Raw genomic sequence first — 16268 nt, forward strand, 5'->3', positions numbered from 1 at the left:
GAGACGGCCATATGCCCCTCCTACGAATTTCCCGGGGCCCGGATATCCGCGACGGCGGATGTGATAGAGAGTGTGGGGTGGGGGGGGGGAGTCCACGCTGCCTTCCTACAGATACCTCACACGGGTGCTCGGACGACCTTTAAGATGGCGTTGAGCGGAAATGGGGGCCCCCAACAAGACAAGGGAAATTGGAGTTGGCACAGAGGATACAGTCCTCTGCGCGGCCGCCACTCACACCGTGAGGGCGAGAGTTTTGGTAGTAGGGATCTGACACCGGTTGCGACCTTGCCGTTGGCCCTTAATGCTAGGATGTACAATTTTAATTTAGAATGTATGCATTTGGAGGATGTTAGACTCGGCTAGGAAACCTTTGTATTAGAGATTTGTTAAGGTTAGTCAATGAACATGTCTTCATCGAAATGTAATAAATGAAAATTGTACTTGATATGAAACTTTTATTTAATGTTTTAATTTTGTTTCATATTTTAATAAATACGGCCGGGAGGGTGACTCCCTCCCGCTTTCCAAAAGTTCAGCAACTGCGTCCGACTTCCCATTCTTGGGGATTGTGTTGGGAGGGGGTGACAGGCATCCCGGCCATAATATAATTTGCTCAAATTCAATTTTCTCAACAACTACTGGAGGGATTTTCACCAAATATAGAAAAGGCACTACTGCATACCTGTCCATACCATTTTGCCAAGTTTGGTGTAATTCCGTTCAGCCGTTCGGGCTGTAGCCGTGTCTAAAGGTCCCATAGAAAATGCCATTTTAAAAATGTCAAATTAAATTTTCTCAAAAACTACTGGAGGGATTTACACCAAACATACAAAAGGCACTGCTACATACCAGTCCCTACCATTTGCCAAATCTAGTGTAATTCCGTTCAGCCGTTCGAGCTGTGGCCGTGTCAGAATGTCCCTACGGAAATTAACATGGGGAAAACACGTTTTGGGACCCCCCTTTTTTCTCGGCCCCCGCTTGACGAATTCCCCCGAAACTTTCAGGGAAGGAGCAGAGCGGAGCGGGGCAACTTTAAGGAAAATTACAAACAGATCCCTCAATCAGGGCCAAAGTCATTCCCAATAGAATGTTCAAAATTTCCTATGGTAACTAGGTCCTAACTATATATACCTACTGGCGACCGCCAGTAGGTAATATATGTATATATATATATATATATATATATATTTGGACATTTTTACATAATATTAAAATTATAAAATACATTTAAATTATTAGTTTATTCATTGTTTTAAAGAAAATATATATATATTAATTATTATGGATCTGTGTTTAACTTTTTTAATTACGTTTCTTTGTTAAAATGTACATACAATCTATTTGATTTTCAAATTAATTTAATATTAAATATATTTATTATTGTATGTTATATATATATATATATATATATATATATATATATATATATATATATATACATATATATATATATATATATATATATATATATATATATATATATATATATATATATATATATATATATATATATATATATATATATATATATATATATATATATATATATTACCTACTGGCGGTCGCCAGTAGGTATATATAGTTAGGATTTTTTTTAATAGGGATTTCTGAAATTTCTATGTTGAATAACCTTGGCGTTGATGGACGGAATTGGCTGAAATTTTCAGGAAAATGGCACATTTTGTTTCTGAGCGTCCCCTAAAAGTTTGGGGGGGTTTCGTCAAGGGGGGGCCTGAGAAAAAAGGGGGGTCCCAAAACGTGTTTTTAACATTGAGTTTTCCATAGGGCGGTTGGACACACTTTTAGCTCGAACGGCTGAATGGATTTCTATGAAACTTGGCAAAATTGTAGAGACTGTTTGCCCGATGTGCCTTTGCTAGGTCTCAAGATATGTGCTCCAGTGGATTTTGAGAAATTAACATTCAAAAAAATATATATATCTGTGACAGCGTCCCGGTTAGCGCCCCGGTTCGCGTACCAGACGCGTAACGGAACTTCGCGAGGACAAGCGGATTTGCTCTCCGGTGACTGTCAACATTTTAAACAGTCCGGAGCGGCCGCCATCTTGTCTCTTGGTAGGATCGAGCGACAAGAGGTGGAAATAAACGAAGGGGGAAATGAATGAAAGGGGGCAAGGTAGACCCCTCCTGACACCCTAGGATTGATGTGGGGGCTATTAAAGGGCCCGCAGGGCAAAAAAATAAAAAAAAACAAAATTCAATTTTTCGCGGTGAAAGCGCTACCCGGTACGCGAACCGGGTAGCTCACCGGTAGCGTAACGGGAGTCCGCCATCTTGTGTTTCGGACGAATTTAGTCACAAGATGGAGGATAAACAATGTTGGGAATGGGTATAAGGGGGCACGGGAGACATATCCTTACCCCCCTAGGTTTTCTGAGGGTGGCTGAAGAGGCCCAAATATGTAACAAAAACAGCCTTTTTTTTCAAATTTTTGCACGGTTAGCGCCCGGTCCGCGCACCGGGTAGCGTTCCGGAAAGAGTAACAAGGGGAAAACCAAGGGAAACAGTAAAATAATATTGGTGGGTTATCCTGGAGGTGACGCACCTCAGCAACGCTATAATTGATTGGATGCCACCTCTGCATGTGGCGGTGCATAGTATAGTTTCCAAAACTATACTTTTTGTCTGTGCCTCGGGACAGAACTGCATCGCAATGAGGCATGTCACCAGCCGGGCATTGACCTTTTTTTGCCCTCGAGGGTAAGAAAAAAATTGCCATATAAAATGGTCTAAGTGGTGGGATTGCCGGGGCTCTTCACGCAAGAACTGCCTCGGCTCTACCTCCTCTTCCTCTTCTTCTTCCTCTTCCTCTGGGTTTGGAAGGAACTTTGCAGGTGGTCCTTCCTTCCTAGGTGGTTGTGGTGGTGGTGGGGGTCCACCAGCTGCAGCTACTACAGATGCCATGACTGAACAAGCAGAAACAGGTCTTCCTCTCACAAAGATAAAAGTCAGAGTGAGGAAAAAAGGTGGGGGCTTTCATCATTTGGGAAAAAAATGTTCTAAACCAATGAAAAGTGTTATTTTCAGGTCACATGACCTGTTACGCTTACGTTACGTGTCCCACTCCGCGCCCGGAGCGCTTCTGGGGTGCTGCGCTTCGCGCCTCAGGTCGCGCTCCGGAGCACTTCCGAGTGCGCTAACGCGGCGCGTCATAAGACGCATTACGCGGCAACGCGATACGTCGCGCTTACGTGACGAGTCACGATGTTGTTTTCGAATGCGGCAGGAACGTTTCCCGGTGCGCGGATCGGGTCGCGGCACCAAATTGAGCTAACGGGAAGCTACCCGGTGCGATGACCGGTAGCGAAAAAAAAAAATTCTATTAAATACATAAAAAATATATTTTTCCTTTAAAAGAAGAATACATTTTACAGCTTCTGATATTTGCAATTAAAAAACCATTGAAATTCACTGAAAAAACCATAGGTTATAGACCATATATAGTTAGGAATTAGCATTTACAAAACCTTGAAAATTCACTGAAAAAACCATAGGTTATAGACCATATATAGTTAGGAATTAGCATTTACAAAACCTTATTTTACTCCCACAAAACCATTGAAATTCGCATATATAGTTAGTTGCACTAACTATATATCGCGCACCCGCAATCCACTGCTGATGATGTCACATATTACATCATTCATGACATGGTCAGTGACATTACTGATGACATCACTGATGACATCTCAAATGACATCACTGATGACATCACTGATGACATCTCAAATGACATCACTGATGACATCACTGATGACATCTCAAATGATATCACTGATGACATCACTGATGACATCTCATTTGACATTACTGATCACATCACTGATGATAACATTCATGTGATAATACGATGAACCTCTTCAGACTCTAATATAACCTTAGATACAATCAGTGTAAACAGACACTCACAGACTGTCACTCATCCATGGAGTTACTCACACACCTAGTCAGTCATGCAAAGAATCAATCACACCTCCATTTCCTCAACTATACAGTTATACACACCTTACTTATTCAAACATATACTAACACATATTTACTCTCTTATACAATCCCTGATACAAGTTCACAATGATCCATACAGCCACTCACACATTCACTGGCTCTTATGTACAGTTATTTATATATGTCAACTCTCACATGTACTGTGTTTTACATATGTACAAATACTTGGGCAACCAATCAATAACCCATATAGTTACTCATATAGCTACTGATCAACACATGCAGCAGTTTACAGAACAACAGACATAATGATGCACAAATTAAGACAGTTTAGTCACTAACCCATGCACTCAGTGAGACACATTTAATCACTCACTCATACAGTCAGTCATGCACCTACTAAATCCTTCATCCAGACACTTATACATCCACTCATTCTTCAATATGTAAGACATATTTTAACTTTACAGAAACATATAGTCACTGAATGTTGTCATCAGTGATGTCATCAGTGATGTCATTTGAGATGTCATCAGTGATGTCATCAGTGATGTCACTGACCATGTCATGAATGATGTAATATGTGACATCATCACCAGTGGATTGCGGGTGTGCGATATATAGTTAGTGCAACTAACTATATATGCGAATTTCAATGGTTTTGTGGGAGTAAAATAAGGTTTTGTAAATGCTAATTCCTAACTATATATGGTCTATAACCTATGTTTTTTTCAGTGAATTATCAAAGTTTTGTAAATGCTAATTCCTAACTATATATGGTCTATAACCTATGGTTTTTTCTGTGAATATATATATAAATTGATATGTTGTACAACTATATTTTTGACATCGATATTTTTTTTCAACATATTTGTACTTACCTGTTTAAGTATAGGGAGTCAATATATTTGCATTCTATATTTTTACCTCAATATTTTCTATATCTCTTATTTTTGAGGTTGATATTCTGTCAGTGAACCACCCCAGTGTCCTCATCAACAAAAATACATTAAAAACGATTGGTAATTAAACCACTCTTGTTTAAGCAGCATTGAGGTTTTTGGAGCTCCCAGCCAACAAAGGCATACAGTTGAAAAAAGATCCCAGTAATTCAGCACCCCACCCCCGAATTCCTGTGGCTCTTGGCAAAAGTCCACTTCTGGTGTCATACCTATCAGAGCATGAGGACTAGCTTAGCTGTCACGGGCCTTAGCCAGTAGGATCAAGGTAACATGAGACATCATTTTCCTTTCAGATGCTTGAAAATGTAAGATCAATGTAACTTGAAAGTAGCAATGCTGTAGCAGGCCTAACACTGTACAATATGTGTAATTTGAGGGACGGAATTAACCTCACGTTCTATGTGCTAGAACTGTTCTCTGAGATCTGAGTCTGTAAGATTTATGTAGCATGTACGTTTGTACAATCTGTGTAATATGAGCGATATCTCAGAGGACCAACTTTGGATGAGTTGGTGCCCGAGCATGTATTCTCTGTATGTGTAATTTGGGGGATAGCTTACCTGTGTGAAATCTGAGCCTGTGTCAAGATCCTTGCAAACTAGGACATTGCATTGCTCTCAAAATGTTGAAAGCTTATGATTTGACTTATATGAACGAAGCCAATTTTCTAGAGTGAATGCCTGTAATTTCATCCAACCACAACTTTCTCAACCTCAGTTCAATGTAGAGTACTTATACCTGTAAGAAACCTATACAGTTATCACAGAGTGTTCCTGAACAGGCTGCAGGCACCCTACATTTTTCCCAAGTGAAGTACTTTGAAAAAAACAAAATCTGTGGTACCTTCCTTCTGTTTAAGTTTACTAATGTTGAAGTTTGCTTCTTATGTTTGACAACCTCTGGTTGTAGTTCTGGTAAGTCAATGTCATCCAAAATTGGATGTCTTTTGATGGTGGTTAAGATGTCCTTCAATGAAGAATTTTTCATTGAGAAGTGATTTTTATGAGTGTAGAAATAATACGACATTTGTGTGTTAATAAAGATTGACTTTTAGTAAAATGATTTATTCTATACCGCAACCTTACCTGAAGCCTCTTGTTCTATTCATATAGAAGGTTGTTGTCGGAAATATTTTTTTTGAACTGCATTATTTCTAAAATTTTTGGTAGAAATGATATGTTTGAGACTGTCTAATAGTTATTCACATCCTGAACTTTTGTTTTCCACAGTATGATTATGACTTTTTTTGAGGCAGTTTGGTTTTCATGAGTTAATAACTTATTGGTCAAGTTACTTCAGAACTACTATTAGAAGGTGACTGATTTCTCTCATGATTCTTGATTTCACTGGCTCTTAAAAGTGAAATTATGGCCTAGTTTGGAACTGGCCCTTAGGAGACAACTCTGACATTAGACCAAGTGGTGCTTGATTTTAGTACTCACATGTAGGTAGTCATGTCATAGGTTCTCTATGAGCGAACGTTCAATTTTTTTTACCTTAGGATTTGCTATAAAATTAAAGCCTCCCAGGGGTTATTTGAATGAATAACAGGAAAACAGTAGATATTGAGCTTCTGGCCTTCTTCCCTCCAAGATTCCAACTCCTCTAAAGCTACCTCCTACCTCACTGCCTACCTATACCTAATGAGATACTTTCAATGCTTCCATCTCTGAAACCACTAGAACATGTCATACCTGAAAACACTGAACCCTGTGCATGTTTTCACAGAAACAAAAGTAAAACCCTGGTTATAATGCACTCCCAACAAAGGGGCCAATTCCGATCTCGGTCGGAACGGCACTCAATCACGTCCGGCATTAGCAGATCCGATTTCTGCCCGAGTTGTACACGGGTCTGGATGTCGAAGTACGATGCGAACAAGTGAGAAATCTCCGACCGAATCGTTTCAGGGTCCGAACAGCACAGTATAACTCGGTCACAAGCAAACCGTGGCCCACAATGGAGACATTTCACGGCCGAGCTAGTACGATGCTCGATTCAGACAGCTGGATCGAGTCAGAGCATCCGGCTCGCAATAGCTCCCAGAGTTGGACTGTGGGGGTCCACGTCGGACCCCCTATTACCCGCAGCCCTGCGGTTCGGACACAGGGGCAGACCCATGAGTCTCCCCAACACAGGCACGTACGGTGCGGATGGCCCCAATGCATACCTACTGTAGGGGGTGCACTTGGCCGCGACGTACCCATTCAGTCAATGGGGGGCCATGTACGCATTGTACGACTGGCTCCTATTGACTTCTATAGGAGTCCGACCGAACCGAGTCCGACAGCATACGGCCGCATTGCACTCGCTGGGTCGGACTGCAGGAGTCCGGATTGGTTGGAAATCACCTCAGACCCAGATCGGACGGAGTGTTTTCCGACCCAGATCAGCATCGGCCCCAAAGTATATTGTGAACAATTGGTCTGAAACATACTTGTACCAAGCAAATCCAGAATAACACTGCACACAGTATTCTGACTTACCTCAGCTAAACAGTTCTTTTACACATATATTTGCACGGCAACCCTCATGGGGGGTTGTACAATTAATAAAAATAAAAGGCCACACATCATTTTCAGACTAATTGGATCCCATATGATGTACTATATTACATTTGGTTAGCATACAACAGTGGTCTACCTTCCGCCAAACATATTACGGCCTTATTATGATGCGGGCCAGAAAGGCTCTGACCGTTGGTCGGAAGCTTTAGTGGCCGCATCTCGGTTTAATTTACAACTGCCACCTTACAATGCTGGAGGTCAGAGATGTAACTGGCCAGTCATTACGTCTGGCTCCTTGAGCCTATCGGCCAGTCGGAGACAGCCCGTAATCCACAGAGCAGCCTTTCTGCCCCTGTGATTCTGAGTACACAGACATAACATCAAGGTTTTTTTTCGACTTACAGAAATATAGAGTTGTAATATCGACATCAAGAAAATCGGTGAGCACAATATCAACCTGAAGGTAAGAAATATCGTTTTGTTAATATCGAAATCAATAATATCGTTGTTAACCCCTTGCATGCGTCGGACGGCTGGGGCGTCTGTGTCAGATGGCCGGGGGCCATGCAATTTGCGCACTCGTGGAATTCGCCTGCACCGCGGGGGAATTTCAGCCGGGCCAAAGGGTTAATATTATCGATGTTTATATTTGTGTTATGTATTTTAGTATGTATTTTATATGTATGTGTTCCACAGTTTTTGAAATGTTTTGTATTTTTTTTTAATATATCTTTTCATTTTTTGGAAGTTTGTCATTTTTTTAAAGTAAACTTTGCGTTTTAGTACCGTAGTGGGTCGTGGGTTTATAGGGGAATAGGGTGGAAAGTAATTTATGATAGTAAATAAATAATAATTTTTAGAAATTATTAAATATTTTTAATTACATTTTGCATTTTAGTTCCGTAGCGAGTTGTGGGTTTATAGGGGAATAGGGTGGTAAGTAATTTAATTATAATGAAGTAATTATTAATTTTTATATTTTGGTATTGATAATTCATTTATTGTTAATTGATTGCTAATTGGTTATTATTTTTTATTAATTGATTAATTAATGATTATATTAATTGTGTTAATTTAGTTTAGGAGCGGGTTGTGGATTTATAGGGGAATAGGGTGGGAAGCAATTTATTATAGTATAGTAATTATTAATTTTTATTTATTGGTATTGATAATACATTTATTGTAAATTAATTAATAATTAGTAATACCTTTTTTATTAATTGATCAATCATTTATTATATTAATTGTGTTAAATTATTCTAGCAGCGGGATTTATGTTTATAGGGGAATAGGGTGGGAAGTAATTTAATGTCATTAAAGTAATTATTAATTTTAATTTATTGGTATTCATAATTAATTTATTGTTAATTAATTATTCATTCGTTATTTAATGATAAAAAATTAATTGATAAGCATGTTAATTTTACGACTCTGCTATCCAACACTTTCCCTACTGTTGCACTCTCTGGAGTGGGAATAGTAATTTTTACCACTTCGCTTTCCAACACTTTACCTACTGTTGAACGCCCTGAAGTAAGAATAGTAATTTTAACCCATACGCTATCCAACACGTTCCCTACTGTTGCACTCTCTGGTATTGGAATGGTAATTTTTACCCCTACGCTATCCAACACTTTCCCTACTGTTGCACTTTCTGGAGTGGGAATAGTAATTTTAGTCCCAAAGCTATCCAACACTTTCCCCTACTGTTGCATTCACTGGAGTGGGATTAGTAATGTTCACCCCTTCGCTATCCAACAGTTTCACTACTGTTGCACTCTTGGAGTTGGAACAGTCATTTTAACCTCTACGCTATCCAACACCTTCTCTACTATTGCACACTCTGCAGTGGGAATAGTATTTTTAACCCTTTCTCTATCCAACACTTTCCCTACTGTTGCAATCTCTAGAGTGGGAATAGTAATTTTTACCCCTACGCTACCCAACATTTTCCGTACTGTTGCACTCTCTGGAGTGGGAATAGTAATTTTATTTCCTCCGCTATCTAATATTTTCTCTACTGTTTTAGTTAATTTAGTGTATAATTTATTTTAAAAAGATTAAAAATATTGTATTTCCCTACTATTGCACTCCCTAGAGTGGGAATAGTAATTTTTACCCCTAAGCTATCCAACACTTTCCCTACTGTTGCACTCTTAGGAGTTGGAATAGTATATTTTACCCCTACACTATCCAACACTTTCCCTACTGTTGCACTCTCTGGAGTTGGAATAGTAATTTTTACCCCTACGCTATCCAACACTTTCCCTACTGTTGCACTCTTTGGAGTTGGAATAGTCATTTTAACCCTTTCGCTATCCAACACTTTCCCTACTGTTGCACTCTCTGAAGTGGTAAAAGTACTTTTTACCCCTAGACTATCCAGCACTTTCCCTACTCATGCACTCGCTGGAGTTGGAATAGTAATTTTATTCCCTCCGCTATCCAATATTTTCTCTACTGTTTTAGTTAATGTAGTCTATAATTTATTTTAAAAAGATTAAAAATATTGTAATCTTTTAATTTGTGATATGTTTTTTTTATATTTTTATATATATATGTATGATATGTATATGTGTATTTATAATTTATAAAATGTTTTTATCAATTTACAAGCTATTAAAATAATTATTTATGATTAATATTGGGTAAGTATATATATTATATTTTATATGTATATGTTTAATTTATTTTATATTATATGTATTAGGTATATTTTAAAACATTTTAAAATATGTTTTACTATGTTTCTTTTAATTATATGTATTATTTACTTTATTTTACATCATTTTTTTAACATAAAAAAAACATTTTTTTTTTAAAGCACATTTTATCACATAAATTGCAGAGCGCTCCACTCCAGAGGTTGCTGCATACATCAATCACAAGATGATAATGACTTCGACTTTCATGAAAATTAGCGAACCGCATTATAACAAACCCCCCCAACTTCCCCCTCCCCCCTGATTGCGCCCATCTCACATCAGTCCATCCACTTTGTAGCTGCTCACCCGGGAATCACAGTCACTCCGGGTCATCCCGCCCCTGCCACCATTGACACATAAAAACAGTAAAGAGATCAGTCCGGCAGGCTTGCCTCCACCTTCTGGGGTGGGTCAAAGTCCAGGCCCCGGTAATCCGCCCACCTTTTCCATAGCTTGTAATGTTTACGTGGGCACCCCCTGGCGAGGAAAACAGGTTGTTCGAGCTCCATACAGAAATCTAGCCCATTTTTTATATGCGGAAACCAATGGGGCCCGGGGCGCCTGTCAGGCCCTGGCAATATCTCTTTTTGCTAATGTCAGGCCTAATAACGGAAGGTGCCGTTTGTAGAGATTGCCTCCCACTCCTTCCATCACATGCAACAGGGCCAAGTGTGGTGTGCAGGGAAGCTCCCAAGCCAACACCTCCGAAAGACAGGAGTGTATCCCCCTCCAGAATCTATGCAAGGAGCGGCACTCCACACTGTATGTAGGAGCGTGCCCTCCTCCCATTGGCAATGGAGGCACTCGGGTGATGCGATCGTCCCCGCCCTCCACAGGCGCTCTCTGGTGAAATACACTCTGCGCAGGTATTTAAATTGCACCAGCCGCAGGCGCGTCGCTATTGCCGCCCCTCTCGGGCTCGCTAGGGCCTCAGCCCAGTCCACCTCCTCCAATTCACCCACATCCGCCTCCCACGCATCCTTAAGCCTCTGCAGATTAGAGGAACAGTGTATGACTAACGGTTGGTATATGCCGGAGATCTTGCCGTCCGGTAGGGCACCCATAAAGAGCTTTGCTTCTATGGGGCTATATTCAGGGAGAGACTCCAGGCCCTCCAAGCTGGAGGTGAGGGCATGCCTGAACTGCATGTTCCGATAAAACTGGGACCGCGGGATCCCATATTCATCCTGCAGGTCTTGAAACGATTTGAGTGTCAGATCCATCATAAAATCCCTCAGAACCGAGATGCCTATCGCATCCCATCCCCAAAAGCCCCGCAGCGCTGCCAACTGAGAAAGGCGCCCGTTGCCCCATAAGGGTGTCTCACAAGTCAAGACGTTCCACCACCCCATCCTACATAGCGCTTGTCTCCAGATAAAGAATACCACCCGCGTGACTGGCGGCAAGGATCTTCGAAGAGGTGCGGAGTGTAATAGTGTATGCAGGGGATAACTTCCCATATGCTGCAGCTCAGCTGCATAAGCGGGGTCCCCCCAGTCCCCATACCACCATTCATTAAGGACCAACAGATGTGAGGCCTGATAGTAAGATAGAACATCTGATGAAGCTAGACCGTCGGAGTAGGTTGACAGGAAACAAGTGCGTAGGGCCACCCTCACTTTGCCCCCCTCCCACAGAAACTGTCCCAGAGCTGAGTGCACTTGCCGGAACCACCAGGGTGGGATTTGATATGGATGGTTCTGCAGCTGATAGAGGAGGCTGGAATGCGCCACCATCTTGAAGATTACCGACCCACCATATATGTACAGGGGCATTCGGGACCACAATTTAAGATCTTCTCGGGGTACAGTCCCACACCGAGAGCAGATTGTGTTCCCAGGCCACCGCCGGCACATCAGACAGGAAGAACCCCAGATACTTCAGCCCCTCCACCGCTAATGGAACTGATGCAGCCCACACTCTCACCAGGACCCACAGCGTAGCTTTGAGTGGGTTCATATACAATCCTGAGGCTTCCCCAAAAATCTGTAGGATACGCAGCAACCGTGGCTGTACCTGTCTAGAGCGGTAAGAAAAAACAGGACATCGTCCGCGTATAGTGCTATTCTGTCCGAGAGACCTGGCGCCCATTCAAACCCCCGAAGCTGGGCATCAATGCGCGCCCAGGCCGCCAGCAGCTCCATGGCAAGCGCAAAAAGGTATAGGGAGAGGGGGCAACCTTGCCGCGCACCACGCCGTATGGAGAAGGAGCAAGAAATCGCCCACTCCACCCGCACCGATGCCGTCAGATCTGTATATAGCAATATCAGATAGGCCAGAAATCTCGGGCCAAGGTTAAGCTTCCTCAGAAGGACAAAGAGGTATACCCAGCTCAGGGAATCAAAGGCCCTATCCATGTCGGCCAATAATAGCGCAGCCGGTTCCCCCAACCACCCGCTTGCTGCCACTTCCACATGTGAGTGTCTAATATTGTGGCGGGTCACCCTCTGGGGCATGAACCCAGCATGGTCTGGGTGTACCAATTCCGGAATATGTGGTAGGAGCGGGTTGGCCAGTGCCTTGGCCAGTACCTTCGCCTCCACATTTAGGGGGGAGATAGGACGGTATGAGGCGTGCTGTTCCGGAGGTCTGCCTGGCTTGAGGAACACCACCACCTCCACGTACCTCCAGTCAGGGGACAGCGAGCCATGTTCCCGCACCTCCTCCACCACCGGCCGAAAGTGTGGGGCCAGCTGCACTAAAAATTTCTTTTAAAACTCACTGGGAAATCCATTTGGTCCCGGAACCGTCCCGGGATTCAGCTCCCCCAGGGCCGCACCCAACTCCTCATCCGACAGTGGCCTGTCCAGGCGGTCCCACATCTCGTCTGAGATGGCCTTAGGTGGAAGGTTATTAATAAATTTGATTATATCCGCGGCCGCAAGGCATTCTGATGGTGCATAGAGGACCTCGTAGTAAGCAGCAAAGCTTTCGGCAATTGCTAGAGGCTCAATGAGCGGCACCCCCGTGGGGTCCAGGACTCTCGGTAGAGACTGGGAATTAAAGGCGCCCTGACATAGTCGATGCAGCATTTTGCTGGATTTGACCCCCCTCTGATAAACCCTACTACGTGTTGCCAGCCAAGCCTGGTGGGCCTCGTCCAGCAGTAGGGCTGTATAGTTTTGCTGTACTAGTAGTAGATGTCAGCTGGCTGGGCCGCCTTCCGCCCCCCGGCTCCGACGTTCCAAGGCCTCTATCTCCGCCTCCCGATGCAGCAATTCCCTCTTACGCTCCCCACGCGCCGCCACACACCAAGAAATATCCACCCCTCTCAGCGTGGGTTTTAATACCTCCCACAGTACCAAAAAAACAATAAAAAAAAAACAACAATATTTTTAACAATATTCTTTTCTATATATTTTCGTTATTACCATGATGTAGATTGGATGTCGATATTCTTGACTTCAATATTTTTGGCGCAATATTTTTGTACCTCGATCTTGTGGTACTCGATATTTTGTCAGTGATTCATGATTATGATACTCGGTGACCCGTGTTCATCCCTGCTCCGTGGCTGCCACACGGTGCAGGAATGAACACAGACTCCTGTTCTTCTATGGAAGCTTGTGTTATGGGCGGTTTACAACCGTAATGCAAGCTCCCGTAGAGGAATGGGAGTATGCGACTGAGCATTGTTCGGTCGCATCGTGCTTAGGTGGTCAGGACCACCAACCCGAGTTCGCTTTGTCCAGATTCCGTGTTGGTGTCAGGCAGGCGTCAGTCCGCCCAACATTGTAAACACCCACTTAGTGTTACATATATTTTAATTCAATGTCACATGTAATGCTTGCTCAATCTTAAACTATGAGTTGGAGCAAATAATTTACAAACTCACTAAACTGGGAATTCAGTTTTCTTTTCATCACCCTACCTTGTCTCAAACTTTGCATTAAACACGCAAAAAGAAACCACCAGTTCTCCAGGTTAGTCCTTCTAAGGTGACAGCTTTAAGAAGCAACAGTAAGCACAAACAATGCTAACAGAAAAATAAGAATAGGAGATGTATATTTAGATACGAAGAAAATTAGGAAATGTAAAAATCACTCACCTTTCTTACAGAGGATGTTATCCAGTTCCTGTTCCCCTGGGTGTTTAACAAATATGTGCAATATATTATTGACTGAATTGACAGTTGCCTACCGAACACTTTATCAGTTTGTGACACAAAGTGAGAAAAAACAAGACAAGAACGTACCCTTAATAGCGTTTTACATCTGAAACCAAAACAGTGCCTCAATAACTAGATAGAGTGACACCAAAATATCATTCACGCACAATTTAAATAACAAAGTTAAACAATACACTCTATATCTCTATAGAACTATTTTGAAGTTGGCTGCAAATTAATGGAGTTCATGAAAGAAAGAGTAACACACATACACAACACTTCATGAACCAAACTTTAAAAACATACTCAGATGTCCACATAACATTAAGACTTGCACATCCTGCCTTCAAAATATTGACTTTAGTGGAACTTTAGAGGAGCAGTGGAGCCAGTGGTACTTTTCTAAGTTACCAGCAGCTACGCCATACTACAGGGACGTATCAAATGTTTGTTGATTGCATATATTTTATAGTCATATTATAAGCAACCTCTTGTACCACTCCAAGGCGTACATCATCACAAATAATATTGAAGACATCGCTGGTTGCATTACATTGTATGCTAACATTGGCATTGTTGAGATGATGGCAATACTCTGGAAATAGTATTTTAGCTCTTTGTTCGGATATGTGATGCCATTTAATTAAGGCGGGCTTTGAAGTCCTGTTATTTATCAGTAGAGCTATTGTGATGTCTTGAGCCTTGCATTGTTTGCGCAAATTATGGTTTGTATGACAGACCTGTAAGTTATGACTTTCTCAGCTAACCCTTTGATTATTTAAAACCTTCCAGACACATGATTAATGCCATTTCTCAGATACGACTAATGCATTGGCACTGCCCTGAGTTCTATTTCATTACCAAGCTTACGGGTTCATTATGATGCCGTCACCATAGCAGTATTTGTGACTGCCCGCCAGTCATGCGCTGGTCCAACCACTGCTTTTAGGATGTGCCCGTCATACTGGCGGGCATATCCTGGGCCTTTAATATTGTGGGAGGTGCTGCTGGCTGCAGCACCGTTCACAATTATAAAGGTGCTGGCACTGCATTTCCCCGCACCACGTGGCAGGCACCACACGGTGCCTACCACTTGGTGCATGGAAATGCCCAGTGCAGCGACACCCCCCGCAAGGGGGGCCCGCAATAGGCCCCCAAACCCAATCTCCGCCAACCTTCCCCGCCATGGAAAGGCCTCCTAAAACCCACATCCTACTATGGTGGACAGTGCCTACTAGGCACTGCCACCATATTAGTGGCCCTACTCTGTCCGCCAGGCAATGGGTGCGATTGTCTGCGCGGGAAAAGTGGCAGTACCCACCACCATCCTAATTTGCCGGTGGGTAAATCACTATGTGATGGTGGAAGGACAGCCACCGCCGGCCCGGCAGTGGTGGTCCTTCTGCCATTATAATTAGCCCTTTAGTGTAATTACATTGAGCTGCTTTTGCTATAGCGGAGAGCAACGTTTCCTAGGAAATTATAAATGTTGATACCCCAGCCCCCCTGGACTGATCTGTATGAAAGTTGAAATGCTGAAACTGGAATTATTGTTTCAGCTTTGTACACCTAACTATTATAGTTTGGCCCATTCTATGCTTCCTGATTTTGTTTTTTTTTCAAAAGTAGACTATTCACAGAAGCATGCTTTAATTTACCCCTAGTTGGCACAATTAAAAAAGTAAAAAAAAGTGTAATGAATCTTTGATATCATTCTTACCTATGGTTCCTTGGACACCAGGGTTTCCTTTGTCCCCTACATTAAAAAAACACATCCAATTAGAGTATATCTTCAAAAGGGCCTCTTTCTCGAACATCGGTGGTTGCAGAAAGAATTATGAAAGGGGAGGGACATAGAGAAGAAAAAATAGTGCTAGAGTATAAATCACATGTAGCGGTACTGTGTGACAATGGCTTGTATTATTGCTAAGTGGAGGTGGGACATTGTGTCGTGAAGGTTCTGCTGACTAACCCCAGTGCATCCTCCATCCACCATTCATTTCACAAAGTCTTCTGGA

At 42.3% G+C, this 16268-nt stretch overlaps 1 protein-coding gene across 2 annotated transcripts in view; it reads right to left on the bottom strand.

Moving 5' to 3' along the window:
* The window catches only part of LOC147710455 (ficolin-1-like), an 844448-nt gene that overhangs the window by 691415 nt on the left and 136765 nt on the right, over positions 1 to 16268 (bottom strand). For both annotated transcript variants that reach the window (XM_086921142.1, XM_086921141.1), the window contains exons 5-6: positions 15971 to 16006; positions 14191 to 14226 (exon numbers count right to left, since the gene is read on the bottom strand). In XM_086921142.1, coding sequence (XP_086777268.1) covers positions 14191 to 14226; positions 15971 to 16006 — 72 coding nt within the window. The remainder of the gene's footprint in view (positions 1 to 14190; positions 14227 to 15970; positions 16007 to 16268) is intronic.

Source organism: Lissotriton vulgaris, chromosome 5 (genome assembly GCF_964263255.1).
Source record: "Lissotriton vulgaris chromosome 5, aLisVul1.2, whole genome shotgun sequence".
In the NCBI taxonomy this organism is placed as follows: Eukaryota; Metazoa; Chordata; class Amphibia; order Caudata; family Salamandridae; genus Lissotriton; species Lissotriton vulgaris.